The 21,357-nt window shown below is 41.7% G+C and overlaps 2 protein-coding genes across 3 annotated transcripts; one reads left to right on the top strand and one right to left on the bottom strand.

The window, feature by feature from the left end:
- Window positions 1–726: 726 nt before the first annotated feature.
- On the bottom strand, window positions 727–8,285 carry rmnd5b (required for meiotic nuclear division 5 homolog B). Of its 2 annotated transcripts, none has more exons than XM_079352832.1 (10): window positions 8,156–8,285; window positions 6,720–6,899; window positions 6,443–6,585; window positions 6,231–6,368; window positions 5,973–6,073; window positions 5,480–5,646; window positions 5,045–5,210; window positions 4,777–4,879; window positions 4,536–4,690; window positions 727–2,717 (listed from the first exon to the last, which is right to left on the bottom strand). In XM_079352832.1, the coding sequence occupies exons 2-10, from the start codon at window positions 6,856–6,858 to the stop codon at window positions 2,654–2,656; spliced, it is 1,176 nt and encodes a 391-aa protein (XP_079208958.1). In that variant the 5' UTR covers window positions 6,859–6,899; window positions 8,156–8,285; the 3' UTR covers window positions 727–2,653. The 2 variants fall into 2 exon arrangements, with proteins under 2 accessions (XP_079208958.1, XP_079208957.1); XM_079352831.1 differs by having other exon boundaries at window positions 8,160–8,284.
- A 2,553-nt stretch (window positions 8,286–10,838) lies between these two features.
- On the top strand, window positions 10,839–20,395 carry LOC306829877 (uncharacterized protein). The gene is made up of 2 exons (XM_079353079.1): window positions 10,839–11,196; window positions 11,681–20,395. The coding sequence occupies exon 2, from the start codon at window positions 11,760–11,762 to the stop codon at window positions 19,875–19,877; it is 8,118 nt and encodes a 2,705-aa protein (XP_079209205.1). The 5' UTR covers window positions 10,839–11,196; window positions 11,681–11,759; the 3' UTR covers window positions 19,878–20,395.
- The last annotated feature ends 962 nt before the right edge of the window (window positions 20,396–21,357 follow it).

Genomic DNA, 21,357 nt, shown 5'->3' with positions numbered 1-21,357 from the left:
CCCTGCTTTACACCGCCCCAAGTCCTCACTACCATCTCCTACAAGGCAGAGAGACGGCAGGTCAGCAGAGAAGGAAACATAAGAAAAAACAATGTAAAAATTAAAACAAAGTGTGAAGGACACCTTGGCTGGAACGAAGCTTTCACACTTTTTCTTATCCACGCATAGTGCTTACGAGTATGCACAAGTGAGAGAAAATATACTACATTAGATAATGTGCAATGGAAGAGAAGCACAGGCAGGTCTATAACAGATGTATTTTTTTTATGTCAGTTCATAAACTTAACAGTTGAGAGCTGGAGCTGACTCACATGGCCCCTACTTTGGCATTTAAAACATTATATAAACTCGGGCTTAATATAACTGCACCGCTCGAGTGTCTTGCAGAAGTGGGATGAGAAAACCTCAAACGTTATCGTTCTCCATGTAGGAGGGATGCAGTGCAAAATACCAGCAATGCCGTTTATCTGATAAATTAACACGCTTACTCAATTTAGTGCTTATTCATTCAGGAACTACAAAATGTGGCAAATGACCATTTTGAAATCATTCAAATTCAAACCTTTGGCCTGAGATGAATAGAAATGAAGTCTATTAGATCAGTGTGTGAAAAACACAACAATAGCTCCACCAAGTGGTGATGAAAGGAGAGCTGGGCAGCTCCACAACCACAAAGGAACAGGTCACTTAGTTATGGTCAGAGCAGGTCAGTACACACCTCCAATATCCCCTTGGAGTATAAATTTTTATTTTTCATTTCAGATGCAAGTATATGAAACATGTTAGAGGATAAATATTTACAATAAAAGTTGCGCACACAAAAACAGAAAGAAAAAAATAATCATAATTCAACAAAATGAATACCAGGAGGGTGAAGCGCAAGCAGTCTATCTGAAAGAACACTCGGAGGGGCGATGAATGATTGTCAAAGAAAGAAGGAAAAACTGAGGAGATTCAAAACATGTGCTTTAACCCCTTCCAAATGAAACCAAGATAAAAGGCGTTTGCTGAACTCTTAACATAAACCGAGTGTGAAGCTGCGTCGTCTGTGTGAGCGACGCTGGTGCACCGCTGAACAAATGAGCCTCACTCGAGTGTGAGTTGACATCACGATTGTGAAGAGGACAACGGGAACTCGCACTACACGTATTCTACATACAAATGCCTTAGACGTTGTGACGCGCTTTCCCCAAGTGTATGTACACGCATCACCAGCTGAATAATATATACAAAGTCCTGTAACACCCAAACTATAAGCCTTTATAGCAGAATCTGTGTAATCTTTGTTTAAAGTCAAGATTTGTTCCATAAATAAATCTACACCTTTAATACTAACTGCAAAGTGTGGTATGAACTGTAACAATGAGCCCTGAGGAAATGTATGGATTTATATGGTTTCTTTTCTGACTCACTCTGAAATAAAAGCAAAAACCCTACGCAGCAGAGGCATTTTCTAAGTACTGTATATTAGTAAACAACAGCCACAATGCTAATAGGACGTCCCCACCCACGACGAGTAAAGCTGAATCACAAGCCTACAGCCACTGCAAGTCAGACCATACGGCTACCATCACACCACTTCACATCTCCAAATCACACGGTGTGCAAGCTTAAGGTACACAACTCGGGTCCGAGTGACGTGATGGCACAACAGAGCTGATAACGGTCCACACGTTAGTTGTGAAAGCTACGCAGCAGGGTTGAGAAATGTATTTTGCGGTTTAGTTTAATGTACTATTTTACATGTGGCAGTTGCAATGAAAAGTAGAAACAAAGCACATTTCACAGTAGTATATATTTTTTTTGTTTCCTTTTAGTCATTGTTAAATACATACATGGAACAAGACAAATGGCATCTACAATGAGGAAAATCTTGCTGGTGCAGTCAGTCCAAAAAGAAAAAAACCAAAAAGCTGTTCCACCTTTGATGAGTGAAATTTTTCAACTGATCAACATCATCCAACAGTGACTTTCAAGCTACGTGAGGCCTTTATAACATTAGGAAGTAACCAGGGTCACAATAGAGTTCAACTCAAGATAGCCCTCCACATGTCCCTTTACCTGTAAATAATACAGCTTCAACACCATTTGTTCTCTGTAGTTTTCTTTGTGTTAAATAGAAGTTTATTACCTTCTGAAATCAGAAACTGCTGATCTATGACATTCATACCCACACTCACCCATCCTGAACCATTCAGCTGCTTCTGTCACAAAAAGAAAAAGAAAAAAAAAAGGAAGCAGTCATCCAACTCAAACAGTCGCTAAAGCAAAGAAAACAAACATCATGTAGAACACACCTTAAAAAGATAAGCCTATAACTTTCCAGGCATTTGCAAATGACTTTCAATGAATGATCCATTTTCTGAGGTGCTTCTTTGTGAGGCGCTTCTCATTACTGACTCACTTTACTACAAGGTTGCAGTCGGACCTTCCCCGCTGGACTCTCTCTGTATACTACGCAAAGTTGGATGGTCCGAGGTGGGTTTAAAGGGTGGCCAAGGCTGTCCGGAGGAGCGCTGGGATAAAACCTTAATTCTTACAGAAATAGGCCAAGAGGCCAGGGACAGAAGAAAAAGGGCCAGAGCAAATGGTCCTGGAAAAGCAAAGAGCTCCAGGGAACTTCATCCTTACTCGAGGAGGAGAGTGTGCGATATCAAAAGTAGATCTGCTTGGCGTGTGACGGATTCTGCTCCATGGGGCAGTACGGACATTTCAACCTGAGGACGAGACAGAGGAGGGGGAACAGGGTACAAGCTGCACTGAAACAGGAGAAAAACTAACGAGTTCAAAGTTGATCCATTTATAAAATCACATTAAAAAAACCATTCAAGACAGGTAACAAGCAATCCTTCATCGCCTTGTTTGATGAACGTATTAGCATTCAGCTACGAGGAACCACTCACAGAGGGTTATCCAGTTTATTTGCAATCTTGTGGGGCATGTTCGTAAAGTTGGTGCTTACATTGATCAGTCGTAACTTTATGACCACCTGTCTAACACTGTGTAGGTGCCTCTCTCATCAAGTCAAGGCTGTTTCGCCCTGACCTGACCAGACATGGACTCCACTAGACCCTCTGAAGGTGTGCTGTGGTATCTGGCACCAAGACATCAGGTCTCAGATACTCTTAAGAGCTGTAAGTTGTGACGTGGGGCCTCTCTGTATCACATTGTTTGTCCTGCACTTCCCACAGAGGCTCTTTGGGTTTAAGATCACGGGAACACCTTGACCTTATTGTTGTGTTCCTACAGGCCACCTTCTTCCAATACTCTGTGGTCCAATTCTGCAGCACACAAGACCATTGTAGGTGCTTTTAGCTGTGCGCCCTGACTGGTATGCAGCCCTGTTGACAACAAACTGTGATGCGCTTGTGTGTTCTGACACCTTTCTTTCAGAACCAGTATTTACTTTTACAGCACTTTGAGCTGCAGTAGCTCTTCTGTTGGATCTGACCACACAGGACAGTCTTTGCCCCTAACCCACATCAATGAGCCTTGAGCGCCCCTAACCCTGTCATTTCTTTTAAGCCCCCTTTCCACCCAGCAGTCCAGTTTGGTTTAGTTTGGTACAGTGAACTCTGAACTTGCATTTCTACGGCCAACCGTAGCCTTATTTGATAAGCCGAGTGTTAGCCAGATGGAGATAGCCACGAAATAGTGTGACATCATAGCAGCTCAACAGTGTAGCCCGCTATATATTTAAATTTAACGAAGAAGAAATGGATACAGTAACAGTAACATTATCATGTTATAGTTGATCTGTGTATGTCCAGAACTACAGTCTACATGTCCATAGTAACAATGTGTGCTTCGATAGTTTAATGTGCGAAGTGATTCTCAATCACCATCGTAATTTTCTTAATTATTCATTTTTTCCGATTCATTTCTAAAAATATAATCCAACCACAAAAAATATATTTTTGTCTAATCCTGACATCGATTTGACCCTTTCTTTCTAGTTTGTAGTATTTTCCCTATTTTAGTTCTATTTAGTTCTCTTTATGCCTTCATTTATGTTTATTTATTTATATTTTATAAGGGGTGTTTGTTTCGTTGTTTAGGGAGACTCGTTCCCCTTCATGCACATTACTCTATTCCCTTTTACATCCTATGCTGGATGCTTGTGTTCTGATATGGCCACATGAACGTGTATAATGTATAATGTCTGTTTTTAACATAAAAGTCAAGAAAAGACAGTAGAAAGAAAAAAGATTTCCAACTTTTTTGTTACACAGCTCCGTCTCTGTGTGCTACATCTGTATGTCATGTTACTGTATCTGCCTTCTTTTTTTACTTTTACTTTACCTACCAATGTACTGCAACACTGCTGGCTTGTACATTTTATTGCATAAAAATTGAGAAATAAAAATAAAGTGTCAAACTTCCGTGTTTGCATTTTTGACATGCTTTTTTTCGTAGGTCTCGTTTAAAATGCTAATTTGGCTGCTGACTTTCTGTATTAGTGTAGTGAGTCACATCTATTTTTTATGTAAACAGATTTAGATTTTTTTTACTATGAATATTTGAGGGTGACTTACTTCCCAGCATTAGTCAGCTTGTTGAGGGCATCTCTGGAGATGACGTGTCCACAGATTAGCTTCATGGGAGGATTACTCTCTGAGGTCTGCTGTCGAAGGATCGGACAGGCGAACACAGAGTGGTACCAGCACTTCTTTCCCAGGTCAATTTCGATCTGAATAACCAGACAGGAGTCAATTAAATGGCAGAAGAGACAAATAAGAAGTGTTGAAACCACTTAGGACTTTCAGATGGCCTTACAGGCAGCTCGTCTTTGTGCGTCCAGACTCCACTGCACTGTCTCTGCTCGATCACCTGCTTGATGTTCATCAGCACTGGCAGGGCCATACAGCCGGATGCAAAACTGCAGAGAAACAGACACAGCAGCATTGATCACCTTTGACTCAAGAAAACAGGCTTGAATCTTGTGCATTATTGTCTGTACTTTATTATCAACTTTGGTAGAAATGTATGGAGTTTCAAAGGAAATCAAAGAGTATGTCTGCTGTGATGTTCATGGTTTTCTAACCTAACACTGAGCGGAGACTCTACTGAAAGGCCAAGTAAAGCACAGGCATCCCTGGTGAAGATGTTACAGATCTCTGCCCACTGATTCGTCTCCAGCAGACTGCGGTACGGAGAGTTCTCGATGCCATGACGCAGGTACACAAGACTGCCCATCAAGATCTGAATATCTAGAGACAAAAAAGTGCAGGTGTTGAAATATCCCCACCCCATTTTTTTTTTATGGTGACAGGCTAAATAACCATGTATTTGCTTAATGAGACTTCCATTCCTACTTGATTGCTTTCATACAAACCCAAGTGTCACACGGGCTGTAAGAAAGGGACTAAAGAAGATATCAGGTTTAAGAAAAACAATTTAAACAGAATTCTGGTTTAGCATCCCTGTGTGCTTGAGTTTCAAACACCACATTGATGCCATTTTACAGTATCATGTGTACCTCTCTGGTGCTGGGAGGCGAATGGCTGGAAGTGCCTGGCGTACTGCAGGGCCTCCATTTGGTTGCTGATTCCACCACCGAGCAGGCTGATGAAGTACAAGCGGTGCAACTTGAATTCTAAACTGCTGTTCAGGTCCAAAAGTCGCTGCCGATTCGTCACCGCCCACCTAAGACATTAATAAGTACAGTTAACTATGTTGAAATAAATAAGATCAAGAGCTTTTGGGTGTTACATGTTGGGAAATGTTTAATTCTCAATTCAAATGCCTCAGGTATTTTGGTTTCATAGAAGAGGTAACTTGTACTGTGATGCCTGAGAGTCCCCAAAGTGTGAGGAGTTAGAACCCTGACACAGCAACTTTATGATTGTTAAAGCTTATTTTCACTTAAACTATATATATGTGTGTAAAAAGTCAAGACATATTTTTTCTCTTTAATTAGATAGTGACGGTCTATTTAAAAGGTAATGACAAAAAGAAAAAAGGAAACATACTCTAATGCTGGCCTGAGGTCCTGCATCCTCAGTGCTTCAAGGATTCTGTTGAGCTCCAGGAAAGGCTGCTTCATGCTCATATCTATAACGACACCGGACTCCTAAAAAACAGACAGGGGCATTTTAAATGATCAGAATTGCATCATTAATTAGACAGAAGAATTGATCATGTTTGAACCAATTGTTTTGCATTTATACATTTCATCTTAATGCCATTTTTGTTTGTTTAAACCAGAAACATCTGTTCAAGATGTCTACCTGACAAAGATCCTCTGCTACACTGAGCATCCCTTGTCTGTACAGGTGCTCCACAATAGTCTCACTCAGGTACTTCTGTCTCTCTGGTGTGTCCCACACTGTCTCTGCGACCACAGCACTGATTTCTGCATCAAAATTCTGCAGAGAAAAGTATTAGTGTTAGCACATGGCATGAATGATACAATACAAGTAAAGTGATCGACTGTCCTTACCCGGTCAATGGCTTTTCCCACTTTTGACACGCTGCCATGGATGTCCTTGTGTCGGGAGGCTAACATCTGCACTGTTTCTTTGATATTCTTACAACACTGTGCCATAGTCTGTGACAGCACTGATAAGTCTGCATCTTGTACCCCTGAAGGAGAGAAAACGGTTCAACTAAATCAGTTACAAAGCACAACTTCTGTTTCTGAAGAAAATGTGAACCAAAATAAAATGAGAATACATTATTCTATAACCAAATATGATATGAGTGTCAGGTAGCCTTACCGAAAGCCACTAGCTGTCCTCGTATCTCACACACACTGCGCAGGAGCTCATCTAGCCTCTCCTCAGACTGGTGGCCGTACATCACAAAGCGATGGAGCACTTTCTCCAGCTCCCGCTCCACACATGCACACTGTTCCATGGTTCAGACTGGAACACTCACGCACACAACAACAACAACACCTAAAAGAGAAAACACAACAAGAAGGAATAAGATCTAATACAGAAACTAATATAAATGTCAAAGTTATACTTGTTTTATGAGGCAAACAGCTTTACCAAACCAAAGGGTTTAAAACAGGTTTTACATTTTCTATATGGAAGAAACTATGAATGTTCATTGTAGTTATTTGTCGCTTCTTTGCCATTGTTGTTTGGTTTGTCTGACTGACAACTTGAAACTGAAACATAAATTCCCCTCATTTTTGTATCATAACTACTGTTTTTTTGTCTATAAAAAATAGTCACAAAGTACAAGGAAACAAGCTGCTGCAATGAGAAACATTTCTGGGTACTTTACGTGACAAATATAATTTAAAAGAACCTCAAAAAACGTCTTCTCTTGTGAAAAATAAACTATTACTTACTGTCCATAAGCCCATCTAATATCAGGGTCAGACTTAACCACCTAATGTATTTTAAGTTCAGTCTGTAGTTTGCAGTAATATTAACCATCATGGTCTCCAGGATTTGGTTAATCTTCTTTTATATTGACACTCACATAATGGTCATACAGATGACAGTCCCAAGGTCTTAGGTGCAATGCTAAACTTACCTTTAGCCACTGATATAAAGGGTGTTATCAAGAGAGAAAACAAAGCAACACAACACCGCCCAGATTAAAAGTTTGGCCTGCTGTCACTCCACAACATCACTCTGCGGCCTGCTGTTTACCATCTCACCACTAGCGTCTTAAAAAGTCAAAGTAATCATCAGCTAAATAAAGACTCACCAAAGGCTTTATTTGGCTACTGGTGTCATCACAGAAACCCTTACTATCCTGTTTGAAACACAACTCGTTAATGTCTTTGCTGAAACTCACCGACATCAGAAAACGTCCACCGAGCTAACAGAGCTAACCTGTTTACACGCAGACTTTATTTTAAAACTAACAATGAAAGCTTTCATTGTCTACTCGGGACAGATGGGCACATTTTAGTTAGAGTTTGCAGTGTAATTGGATTATCTAATTTAGAAAAGTAATACCAGCTATCCAACAGCTAACATAAACAAACGGTGTGACAGCGGCTGGCTAGCCACAAAGGGTAACCCATGCTAGTCTAGCTAATAGGTTTTGGCCAGTTGTTGACTGACAAGGCCCAAATAATCTCAAAAAAGAATGACAACCCGGTTGCCGTCACCATTTTGTTGTTGGTTTAACACGTAAAGTAGCTTTCACCTTTCCGCGTAAATGTATGAAATGTTTAAACAAATACCACTCACCTATTCTGCTAATTAGTTAGCAAACATTAGCGTTAGCCGCTTGCCTGTTATGGCAACACTTCAGCAGCCGTGTTAATGCGGAACTTCCTGTGTCGCATTGTTCACTCAACATTTCAAAATAAAAGCCTTCTGTCATGCGCTATCCAACACAGACAGCTCTCGAGTATCATGCGACATTTATTTATTAAATCAGACGTGTATGTCATATTTCATACTGTGGAGTTTGTAAGCGAGTGTAAAAAAAACCCATAATGTCTTCTTGACCAAAGGGAAGCTCATGTAAACTATGTTACGTCTCTATTTGCAGAAACTTTCATATATAGCAATGTTTCAGCAGGTCAAGTCTTAAAGGGATACTTCACCCATTTACATGAAGCTGTGTATCATTAGAAACATGGTAGTAGTGTTGAATGGTCATGAATCCAACCCTCATTTTGCTCTGAGACGAGAAAAATATGTTTTTCTTTGCTTGAAAGTTTTCTTCATGTGATGCAAAAAAGCGTCATATTGCATCACATGAAGAAAACTTTCAAGCAAAGAAAAACATATTTTTCTCGTCTCAGGGCAAAATGAGGGTTGGATTCACGACCATTCAACACTACTACCATGTTTCTAATGATACAAAGCTTCATGCAAATGGGTGAAGTATCCCTTTAATCATCTGCAGTGCATCTTGTAAGTAGGTCAGTCCAGAGTTAGTAGTGGATATTATTCCCAGATGAAATTAAATAAAGTACCCCGCTAGAAACACAGTTTACCTTAGTGTCTTCATTGTGTTTCTATCATAACTAACAAAACATGCAGCAAGTTAATTTGAGACATGCAGCTTGTAGACGTGGCGCATGACCACAACCTGAACACAACGTAAGGGAGCAACTAGGTCAGTTAAAATAAAAGTATATGGGATTACATAGTTTTACTGTATGCCACAATAACCAGCATTTCAACATCGTGAGACTGTTCCCTTGAGTAGGACCATGTGACATGGTAAATCAAGTTTATTTTTTATCACATAGAAGGATAGTATTTGTAAAACAACATGTACCTTTGCTTTACATACATCAGCCTGTCTATCAGTCTTCTTGTCTTCAAAGGTTTAATACTTTTGCAAAATGTGACATACTGATGATGCACCGCTTCTGCTGAAATGAGTGTTGCATTGCTGATAGTGAGGTGTGGGTGAGGTCTTTGGATTGGAGCAGGCTGACTAATCTATCAGTGGTGTGGACCAAAGCTCCCCATTGCTGAGGTGCTCATCATTCTTTCCCTCTTAGTTCTCCTCCTCAATTTATCTGATCTCTCTACAGCTCAAACTATCTCCTATACCAGCCTGCTGTACATATATAAGTACACATGTTTTATGCTGCACAACCTTTTCCAACCTTATTCTTCTTTAATATCATGTTTTCATGTTATCATCTTCTTTTGCTCCATTTTTCAAGTAATTTAATTGTGGGTTTTTAACCACACAATAAACTTGTGTATACTTTTAATATACCCATATACCCATCAATAATTTTAATAGATATTTTAATAATCATATATCGTTATTTACTGTTCAGAGGAATAATTCATGTTTGTTAATGCCATCAGAGCCTCAGTGAAATATGAAATCATTTGGCGCATGTCCTGAAAAGGTATCTTGAGTCTATTAACACACGTCTAAACAATAAGGAGTTCATGGTTTATTAAATTACAGCTTTTATAACTCTGTGAAATGAGTGATAATACAAAACTCCATCAAGGTCAAGAACTCTGTATATCTAGCCATTTACATAGCACTTATTTAAATAAATAAGTGCAGTGAATACAGGTAATTGTTATGAAACCTATTTTAGAGATTGTTGACAGTTTGGATGATATTTAAACTTTTTCATATGATATTACAGTACAATAAATCCTTAGTCACAGCCTTATGCAACTTTCGGTCGGGAATGCAATCAAAGATTTTTCTCTGGCTTGCCCTGAATGATTTAATCACTGAGCATGAATGGTAATCCCATTAGGTATTAGGTCAGGGAGAGAGGGTTTATCGAAATTCAATATAATCAGACATGACCAGACAGCCTCAACATGGCTAAAGGGCACTGCAACAAAAAAATGATGTGACAATAATAATTAGTACAGTAAAATAACTTGATCACCATTGGAGTATTGTTCTTATTTTTGCCATTTTATAGATGAGCTTTTTTTCACCTGTTGTTTGGGAAGCTAAAATAATCAAGCATTAAAGAAAGTAAAAAAGAAATTACTTTAAACATTTGAGAACTATTAATAGCTGTCAAAGTCAGGTGGTCTGTGGCAACCTTTGACCTGTGGTTCTTCAGCTACACAGTAGCATTAACACCCTATTACCTTATACAGTATATGTGTCCAAATAAAATGAATAGAGTAAAATGTGAAAATTTAAACAAAAATATCAGTGCACAGTGTTTGGACTGTTCTAGAGCTGGGTATTTTCCATTTTTTTACTCACTCGGCCCAGACAAAAAGCTTAAGCTATGGCTATCTGGCCTTGATAGTATGGGTCTAAATATAGGGATGCCCTGTGACTGAGCTGGCTGTAAGTGTCAGATTCCTGGCGCACTCATCTATCCTGGCTGGGCCAGCACCTGCTGCTAACTATAAACCCATACACCCACCCCCAGCTCTGCTCACCAGCCCAGCACACACGGGATAGCCAATATCCGGACAAACTCTTGTCTGGAGAAGAAAAAAGACTAGACTCTGTAAGCATTTTCCCTAAGCCAAGCTCAGATGGGAGGGGCAGAAATAGAGATGGGAGCATTGGAGGATGAAATGGGCCTGACGAAGATGCCTCTCTTTGCTTTTTCTATTCAAGTGAGGTACACAGCACTGTCTTTTGCATTCTGAAGTTGTCCAGCCGGAGCTGCTGCACTGTTAGAGTGAGTTGTACCAAGTTGCTCAGTCCTGGATTCAGCTGTGGAATTAAGAGACAGTTCCTTGAATGAGGAGCAGATATTGCAACATAGAGAGAAACTCAATGCCCGAAGGAAAGCCCCACCGTCGGCCAAAGGTACAGTACCAATCATTCTGTCTTTCTTTATGAGCTGACGAAGCAGTCTGTCTTTCTTGAGTTCAGTTCTACCCAAAGTTGTGCTATTCGTAAAGTTTATATGGTTGTCAAAGGTAATATAGATAAATTGTCACTTTGGATATTTGTAAGATATTAAAAACTAGTATGGCATTCAAAAGACGTTGCTCATCTCATATCCTGATGAGAGCACGTGTACAGTGCATTTCGAGTAATACTTATTACAGCAAGTGTATTTGATATATTCTCTTTTTACAATTTCAAGTTATTTCCTGTCTCTTAAGGCATAGTAGCATAGTTATATCAATGGTCTGAAGACCTTTTGGAGGTTTACAGTTACTCTTTGAACTGTAGATATTCCCAAATATTTGATGGTTTAAAGCTATTTGTTGTTGGCAAGCTATCAGTTACTGATTATATAAATGACTAAGCTACACACACTCCAGATGAACCTATGTTTTTCCAGTCCAGGAACAGAGCCTAGAGCAGACTATAAAAGCAGACTGGATCGGCCACAGTGATAACTTGGAGCTGGTGGACAAGCGATGGACAGCTGGACTCTCCAGGGGGACAGCTACTCCTTCCTGCGAACTGCGCCCCGTACTTTCTCCTTGTGCCACCGTGACGGTACCCCTAACCACGTTGAAATCTTTGACATCATTAACGTCCCAAATCAAAGCAGTGCCATTTCAGAGACCACCTGCCTGTGTGACATTTTTGGAGACGACTGTGAGCCACCCTCTCTTTCCAGCAGCCCTGCTGGAGTGCCTCTTGTCCTTCCTCAGAGGGAGTTGGAGGGGACAGCTGCTGCAACATCCCAGGTGGATGATCTGAACGACTCATCAGGTTCTTATCACACTGCACACGGCTCCAGTGAAGGAGAGGAAGGCTTTGAAGATTCAAGAGAAAGGCTTCACAGCCCCACATTGCAGAGCGATTCTTCACAAAAAACACAGACAGAGGGCACAGGTCTGAACTCGGGTCTCCCAGAAGTTTCTGTGGACAGTAAACCAAATTTAAAACCAAAAAGCAAATCCCCCATACCCCAGCTTAGTGCAGTTACCCCATCATCTGACACCCTCACCACTGGTGAGAGAACCCCATCCCCTGGACATAACAGCTCCTTCACCCTTAGTCCTGTTGGAAGAGCATCATCCTCATCTTCACCCTCAGTTGAAAAAAGATGTTCAACATCACAATATAATCCCAGGCAGGCTTATTCAGAAGATGAATTAAGTAGAATTTCCCCTTCCCTCAAAGATAACCACAATAATCCCTTATATCAGTGTTTAACTTCAAGTTCCTCCCCTCTGCCTAGAAATTGTGTCAATTTGTTCTCTGAATCATCAAATCCCCAATCTTTTGCTGAGGTCAAAGTAGCACAAGTCTCACCTGAACCACAAATCAGCTACTTTAGTCAAAACAGAAGTCCCTTATCTGAGCCATTTGAGTGCACATTAAAAGATTATTCTCCAGATTTTTCAGAATCAGGCTTTAAATCTTGTGGCACTGTTTCATCTCCTTTACCTTCTTTCAGTGGTACAGAATTATCACCCCTTTCAAGAGATTTATCAGCTCAGTCTTCTGAGAGAGAAGGGTCCTACTCCCCTGATACTGAAGCATCATCTCCTTTTCCAGAGCTAAGAAGGAGGATCTCCTTGCCTGATCTATTCAGCCGAGGCTCTACCCCTGATAGAGAAGCTTCTTCTCAAACTCCAGAGCTGATTCCAAATTCTCCCACTGCAGGAAGATATAGGACTACTACCCCTGAGAGCCAAGATACGAGGTTATTAACTGAACCCATCAGTACTGTGCCTACATCTGCCCCACGGTATACACCTCCCTCACCTATCATTTCTACAGCAACATTTCCTGAGCTTGTGCAGAGTAGTGTCTCATCTGGAGTAATAAACACAGCTTCCTCACCTTGCTTGATTGGTACTATTTCTCCAGCTAAGACTGGATCAAGAAGTCCCTCTCCTGGCCCTTCTCATAGAATAAGACACCTTTCAACACCTTCTGAAATCGAGACAAAGGTGTCTTCACCTGTAATAAGTTACAGTTTATCACCATCACCTGAAGTTACTCATAACTGCTCTCCCATTGAGCTCAGATGTACTGGTCCATCACCTGAAATCAAGATTACAGCATTTTCACCTGAGTTCAGTAGAAGAGATTGGTCCTCTGAGGTTAAGTCCACATCAGCCTCTCCCCTCCCAGAGTCTTACTTTGATTCGGCCTCATTGAGAAACCTCACTTCATCCCCTCATATCACTGGAATTTCTTACTCTGTCATTCAGCCTGAGGACAGGGACAGTCCCCCATTTGCAGAACTCCAGCGTCTCTCCACACCTAAGCCTGATAGGACTCTTGTGTCCTCAGAAGCAAGAACCCCTACCCCGACCACAGACAGTTTACTGAACAGTATAGCAGAACCCACGGCTACACCAGAAGACTCACCACATATATCAGACTTCTCAAGCTCTGCCCTGCAGCCTGAAGTAACACATCAACCCAAGTACCAAACGTATTCACCAAAGCCAAAGCATTCAACACCCTCTCCTGAGGCGAGAATTCAAACCCCCTCACCTGACAAGTATCAAAGTCTTTCCCCCCGGGTAACACCAGTTGCCCCTTCTTCTGAGCTGGAGTATCATCAGCTTTCTCCAGATAACCTCTCTACAGTGAATAACCATCAAAGCCATTATAAACAGCCCACCTCTCTTCTAAATAATATACCTGATATTGGGGAGAATTCTTCCTCAGTTGATATTAAAGAAATTGTATACACAACACATTTGGAAAAAGAGAGTGTGTCACCGTCCTTCGCATTTGATTGTGGACAAAAATCAGTAGCAGTTGAAAACAAAAGCCATTCCCCAGTTGTTGCCATTCATTCACCTGAATCGGTTTCACCTTTCTTTGCTGAGGGAAAAATAGACAGTTCACTAAAACACCAAAGCTCAGAGAGAGAGGAAACACCTCCTCTCTCTGAGGTAAAACAATCTATTTCTCAGGAAGAAGAAACTTATAATCTTTCTATTGGAATAAGGTCTGATTCACCTAATCTAATCATACCTCAAGGCGGTACTCCAAACCTTTCTGTTGTGCACAGTGCTGCTTCTAAGTCCCCTCTGCAAGGACTGGAAGCACCACAGCCTAAATTCACTACTCATACCTTGAATTCTGAAAGTGTTAGCTCATTTAAATCAGCTTGTAAACCTGAGCACACAAGAAAACAGATCTCAACCTGTGTAAAACGTGAAAACAAGTTGAGGTTTACAGAGGACATGGCCCACCATGAATACAGAAGACGAACTCCCTCTCCCCCACTCACCAGGTTTACACCTGTCCACATCTTACCCCCTGAAAAGCCATACAGACAGTGGAAGAACAGAAACTGTAGCCCCTCTCAGGCTGTTGCATCTTCAAATAGTGGTAATTTAAAGAACGTGGTAACAAACAAGGAAAGCTCTAATGTTGCTGCTATTGACAATAATAGTCAGGCTCTCTGGGTCGGGCTAGGAATGGAATTGGAGATGGAGAAGCAAATGCAGCTGGAGGAAGACAGAGAGGTAGTTAGGGAAAGGCTCAACGATAGGGAGGTGGATCGAGAGCGAAAAAGGGAGGAGCAGGTTCATGAAAAGGGGAAGGGTTGGCAGGGGGATGCCAGTTACAGAGAGGAACAGGCTGAGCTGTCATTCATTGCCAGGAATAGAAAAGGGCCTGTGACTCGCAGAACAGCTCCCACAAGCAGAGAGATTCGCCAGGGATTGCCAACAGTGCAATCCTATTCAGAGAGCTTGCTTGCCACGAGACGCCAACAGCAATACAGTCAGCTTGCTTCCCAACAAGATCCAAGGAGTGTTGGACCTAGTAGACGGATTCGACCTTCCACTCTGCAGAGCAAGAAGACGACCCCGGGACGTGTGGCTTGTGTCGCTTCAAACAGGCCCGGCCGAAGTTCCAGCTCCAGCATGGGAAGTGAGCTTGATGAGGCAGATAATGAAGTTAAGTGGTTAACAGATCTGGCTTTCAGCAGCCTGTCAAGCCCTGAGGTAGATTACCTTGACATGTACAACTCTAGCCACCGTTCATCTACCAACATTTCTCAACCTTCTACACAGGACAGCCCAGCTGGGGTCAATGCTGCTGGGCTTGCTTATGCTGACTTCGGGGGTTCTGCTCAAAAAGTTGACAATGATGAGCTCTCCTTCCAGGAACCATGTACATACTTCTCCGATGGCCTCGATCCATTGAGGCGCAATGAGTTGGGCAGTTTTGAGTGTGTAGATGTTGCTGTGGAAAGAGAAGACTCTAGAAAGGTGAGAAGAGGTGTGCCAAAGAGACAGATCCAACTGAAAAGAAAGAATAATGCTGAAGGGCAGCAAGATGAGAGCAGTGAAAATAGTAGTCCTGGGGTACCTGTTATGGCTGAAAGCCCATCTCTAGAGAGTAATTCTAGTGAGACATGCATGAGAAAGAATATTACACCAGCACCAATGCAAGACTGCTACCCTTCTGAATGCAATCCTGAGCCCAATCAACAAAATGAAAGAAAACCAAAACTCCAGAAATCTGTGTCTCTGGATGAGTCATGTTCTAAAACCAAGATGGCCACATGTCTTATCAAAAGTGTGTTGTCCAAGAAGATGCAAAGTTTTGATAAACAAGAGGATGAGCTGGCCGGTGAAGAAGTAAGCCCCTCTTTTGACGAAAACCGCCAACCAACAGAGATTGTAGAGTCATCACTCAAAGAGTCCCCAAAACCTTCTCTGAGTTCAAGTCTACAGTCAGATTTCAGTATTTCATCTGAGTTTCTTTCTGTGAAAGGAGAACCAAAGACAAAGGATGAAGCTAAAACAACAACAAGCATTGGAGAGATTTCAAGTATTAGGCCATGTTCATCCAGCAGCAGCAGAAGTTTGATTTTCTCACAGTCTGAGAGTGAAGATGCTGATTCTGAATGCAGGAGCGCAACCTCAAGATCTGAAAACAAGTCAGAAATGAAAGTTCCATTTAATAGTAAACATTCAAGAACTGCTGTATTGAATGACAGTAAAACATGGGGCGAAAATGAGAGTGGTGAGTTAGCCAATGCCACTGCCAGGAACCCAGTAGCTTCTTCTGTAACTAGAGACACCAGTATGCAGGCCAGGATGACGAATAGAGGCCCGGAATGTGATAACACAGAGGATCATAAACAACTGCAACAGGGTGACAAGGGAGCATATACATCAAATACACAGGCGATAACACTCAAAGCTATGGAGAAAAAGAAAGCCTCTCTAAATGTCTGCCTGACCCCTGAGGCAGACGACAGGCCCGGTTCTTCACCAGATCAGTTGTTCCAAAAAAAGGAGGAAAGGAAAAAGGACAGTGTTGATGACAAAGTAGAGGAAGAGGAAGAAAATGATAGTAATCAAGTTAAGGTCCCCATCCACAAAGTAAGAGATGTGAGACGGCTTGTAAAAAACACATATAATCTGTCCTTCAAGGCAACTGGTCCTATAATGTCTTCAACTGCGAATGAAGAAAACATGGACAGAGTGAAAGAGGAAATGATGGAAAAGGTTGAATCAGAGGTGAAGAGGAGGGAAGACAGGGAAGAAGAGTTCCGGTTGGAGAGGAAAATGGAACAGAAAGAGGAAGTAAAAGACCCAACCTTATCATTTCCTCCTCAGCGAAGAAGAAATCCTCTGTCTCGTCCGCAGCCAATGCAAATAGAATATAGGGCTGTATGCTCTAAAGATGAGAAAAATAAAATATCTTGCAACAAGAAAGACTCCCAAGACAGCCTTGATGACAAATCTCTGGCTTCTCCAAAACTTCCCATTGACCTAAGCATAGAGTCATCAAATGCAAACACACAGAATTACACAAGCAGAGATACAGCAATTGTAACTCCATGTCAAGATAATCAAAATATGGTGTCAGTAAGACAAGAGACTGTGACAATAATGGATAAATTGTCAGCCAATGAGGACAAACCTGTTAGAACAGACAGAAAACCTCCCATGCTGGGAAGTCTCCCCAGACAGCCCAGTAAGGAAAGAGAAGTGTCCACTGCTGTAGTGTTGATAAGGGATGGCTCCAGCAAGACCAAGGCATCTGCATCTTCACCCCAGAAAGAGATTTCTACAAAAAGCCAAGCTCCAGCTGCATCACCCTCACCTGGGAATGCTACTCCTAGCAATACCCCTGGTACTGGTGGTCATTCAGTTTCCATGCTATTAAAGGAGAAAGGCTACCAAGCTGACATTGGAGCGGTGGTGGGTGACAAGGAGAGTACACCTGTAAGTAAAGGAGTTCCCCGTAAGCATGTAAACTGTCTTGAGATCCCCCTTCAAGCTACAGATCCAGGTCAAATCCATTATCACAGAGAAAGGACTTTTTCAGCCTCATCTAACATGTCTTGCCCCTCAGCAGTGTCTGAAAATGCAGACACCCTGACAAAGACCAAAGAAGATGAGGGTGTAAGCATCAAACCTACTGTGAAAGATGCAGCAAAACAAAAAAGTGCTTCTCTGCTTTTGAGTATGCATGAACAAACACAGCCTCTTACCAAACAGAAGGAACTTGGTGATTTTGAAGCAGTGAAAAGACTTGATCCAACTTTTCCCCCAAGGTCCCCCGCCATAAGGAGAGTCAGACCTCATACAATTGAGGTGAATTCATTGTCTAAAGATACACATAAGCAAGATCTGTCCACAAATCCTACAGGACAAAACAGATCTCAACCAATAGAAGTTAAATCAATAGCAAAGAGTTCCCAAAAGCCAGTTGTGCCTCCCAAACCAAGTTGCAAATTTAAACCCGTAGATTTTGGAGCAATGCCAAATGATCCACAGAGATCATCTGCAACAACATCCAATGTAAAGCAACAAGGCGAAGAACGGTCTCAAACAATAGTAGTGTCCTCACCCACAATCTATAGAAAAATCTCAAATGAGTCCACATTGACATCACACAGTACAAGAAAGCTGGCTGTGTCTGCAGTGTCTTGCATCAAACCTCCACCTTGCAAAACAATGGCCACCACCATCACCAATATATCAAATCAGTCATCAGCATCATCTGAGACAGATGCATCTACTGACAGAAGTCAGCTGCCAAGCGCCCCCCTTCAAAGCTCTAGTAATACAGAAAAAGCCACAACCTTGGTAGCTCAAACATCATCGACTGACCCTGGTTTAACTTCAGAGCCTGAGGGAGTTTCTGATCCACATGCAAACCAAGTCCCTGCACCTGTGTCAGCTGGAGGCAACCAGCCAAGCCAGCCAGCTGTTATGGATCAAGATATCCAACCACAACATCCCAGAACGGCACATACTCATGAACAAGCTATGCCTGTAGCTTCAAGCAATACAAAACAACAGACTCCTATTTCCACACCACAAGTGCCAGGATACACACACCAGACTTTCAGACGCTCACTCTCAAGTGAGCGCTCTCAGAGGACAGAAGACATGCATTTTTATGCCTCAGATGATCCTCCTAGCTACGATGACAGAGAAAGCTTCAGTCCTTTAATGCTCCCAGATCTGACCACCAGGAGGTCAAATCGATACCAACCCTTCACCCGCCCTCCTCCCTGTTCGTGCACTACTGGCTGCCCTTCCCACCCTGGTCTCACTCCCCCTCACCATCACCGCAGCCCTCATAACCTCACCCCTCCTGCCCCTACACACTCTCCTGGCCAGGCACTACCCTACCCAGTTGCTCAGCCCCCTCTTCGTTCACACCAGTGCAGACCAGACCCTCAGACAATGACCTATCAGCCTGGCTCTCCAAAATCATGTCCACTTGTTCCAAGTCAACCACCAGTCATGTATCAGCCTCTTCACCATCCTCCTCCCTGTCCTCCCCACCCTTCACTTATGCATGCCTGCCCTGTGGAACGTACATTGCAACCATCTCAGCACATTGACCCTCGAAGAGCCCCTGTCCACAGATCCCCCCAGCAACAGCCCCCAGGCATGGCTGCGGCTCCTTACAGTGATCCTGTCCATGGCCACTCTCCTGACCTTCCACCTATGGATCCCCAGTATCTTTGTGGCCCTCAAAGCCTGGGGCCTTCATATGGCTCTGAATATGGGGGTGACAGCTCCAGTTTATACTCAGAGAACAGCTATGGACAAGCACCTCGCAGAGTGCTCCTGGATCCTGAAACAGGGAAGTACTTTTATATTGAGGTGCCTGTTCAGCCGCTAAGGAAAATGTTGTTTGATCCAGAAACTGGCCAATATGTGGAAGTACTCATCCCACAGCAAGCAATGTCACATTCAGGCCTGTATCCTCCCTCAGCAGCTCCCTACCCATCTCTCCCCAACCCCAACATGTATGCCCCTGCTCCACAGTACATGCCATATGCAGCTCCTCCTCCCCCAGCTCACCCCCAGACTGAACTTCAGCCACCTCGGTATCCTGAGCCCTCTGCTGCAGCAACAATGCACCCGGGTGGGTCTGGGGTCAGCTATAGGAATCCCTCTGCTCAGGGGTCCAAGCCAGAGCCCCAGAACCATCCACCACTGGACCAGAGTTACCTAGAGAGTATGTATTATGTCCCTACAGGGATGAATGCAAGCCCCAATACAACTCCACCTGACTATTACCACAAACATCTTTCTAACCTACCCCCAATGGGGGGGAAAAGATCCTGAAATAGAGGATTGAGGTCGCCTTCCTGGAGCCTGTTGGGTTTTAAATACACAGTGTATAAAGGGGGCTGTCTAATGTTAGCCTGAAATGTTATTTGAGTTTTCACATAGCAACTGAAGACAGCAATAGTTTGGTTGTTGATCATTTGCTGCTTCCTGTTTGGCCCAATAGGCTGCTTTAACAAAGCAATAAAAATGATTCTTAGGATAATGCGTTTTTTTGAAAAAATGAAAGAATTTTGCCTTTTTTGTGTGTGCTCTTAAGATCATTTCCTTAATTTAATTGATTCATGACAATGCTGTCCTTTTTTACAGGGTAAGAACATCATACACAGATGCAATGCACAGGCACCACCAATCAACATGTTTACTGATTTACTGATGTGTGTACTTTTGCAACAAATATCTCCCAAAAACTTGAAAATGCAATTTAAAAAAAGAACCTCATATTTAATTTATTATTGTGTTTCTGTTATATTGAATGGTGCACATGATGTTTTAAAAAATAAAAAAAATAAAAAATATTCCACATGTATTGACATTTTTTCATGCCCTCATCACGTTTTATTTAGATTTAGTCATATTACGTGAGTAATGTGTTAAAAACTGGAACTCTACTGTCATGGTACTTTTTGGTTAAACAGTCTCTCAAGAACTTGGATCAAATAATAGTGTAATTTGTAACTTATTTAGTAGTTTTGTTTATATATATATATATATATATATATATATATATATATATATATATATATATATATATATAAAAATAGCATTTACTCTGAGATTGCTCACCATGCTCTTCATTCACTGTTGGTCAGCTCATGCTTTGACACAAGCATTGCAATTTTTTAATGACAATAACTGAGGACACAGTTGACATTGTGAAACAATATACATAAACTGTGAAGCTTGGGAAAGCAACTTAATAACAACTGACAGATATAAGTAAAACAAAATAAAAAATCTAACTAAAGAAATACCAAAGCTTATCCCCACACCTGAAAATGATCTGCCATCCTTTTATTGCAGGAAATGGCAATAAGTGAGTGCCACTTGCACATTGCAACGGCACCCAACTATCTTTGTGTGATTTGTAATTTAATTAGCTTGCTAAGGTTAGCTTTTTCTGGAACACTGCTAATGAGCAATCAGCCTGCCAGCAGGTTGGCAGACAGTTAGACAGAATGATAAGCTATCTAAGCTTTTAATTGAATCTAAATAAATTGATTTGTTATAGGCATGCACACACATATAACGTGTTGTCTTATTATTATTTTTTATTAATGCAATGCGATTAAATTATTGTTTGAGTGAATTTAATCATTTAAATCAACTTCTCAACCTTTTAGTAATCATTTTACTCATTGATATTTAGACTTAGAAAACATTATTTTTCAGTATCAAGACGTTTCCACTATTGACTGCTATAAATTGGTATGCAATACATTGTTGTATTGTGACCACTGGAGGGTGCCACAGACCA

Source organism: Symphodus melops (assembly GCF_947650265.1).
Source record: "Symphodus melops genome assembly, chromosome: 9".
Classification (NCBI taxonomy): domain Eukaryota; kingdom Metazoa; phylum Chordata; class Actinopteri; order Labriformes; family Labridae; genus Symphodus; species Symphodus melops.
This window is presented reverse-complemented; position numbering and strand designations above follow the sequence as displayed.

Coding starts and splice junctions, on each gene's coding strand:
- rmnd5b (XM_079352832.1), bottom strand. CDS start 6,858: ATGGAACAGTGTGCATGTGTGGAGCGGGAGCTGGAGAAAGTGCTCCAT. Junction 4,880..5,044: donor GAGTCTCCGCTCAGTGTTAG/GTTAGAAAACCA, acceptor GTTTCTCTGCAG/TTTTGCATCCGGCTGTATGG. Junction 4,691..4,776: donor CGCACAAAGACGAGCTGCCT/GTAAGGCCATCT, acceptor CTGGTTATTCAG/ATCGAAATTGACCTGGGAAA.
- LOC306829877 (XM_079353079.1), top strand. CDS start 11,760: ATGGACAGCTGGACTCTCCAGGGGGACAGCTACTCCTTCCTGCGAACT.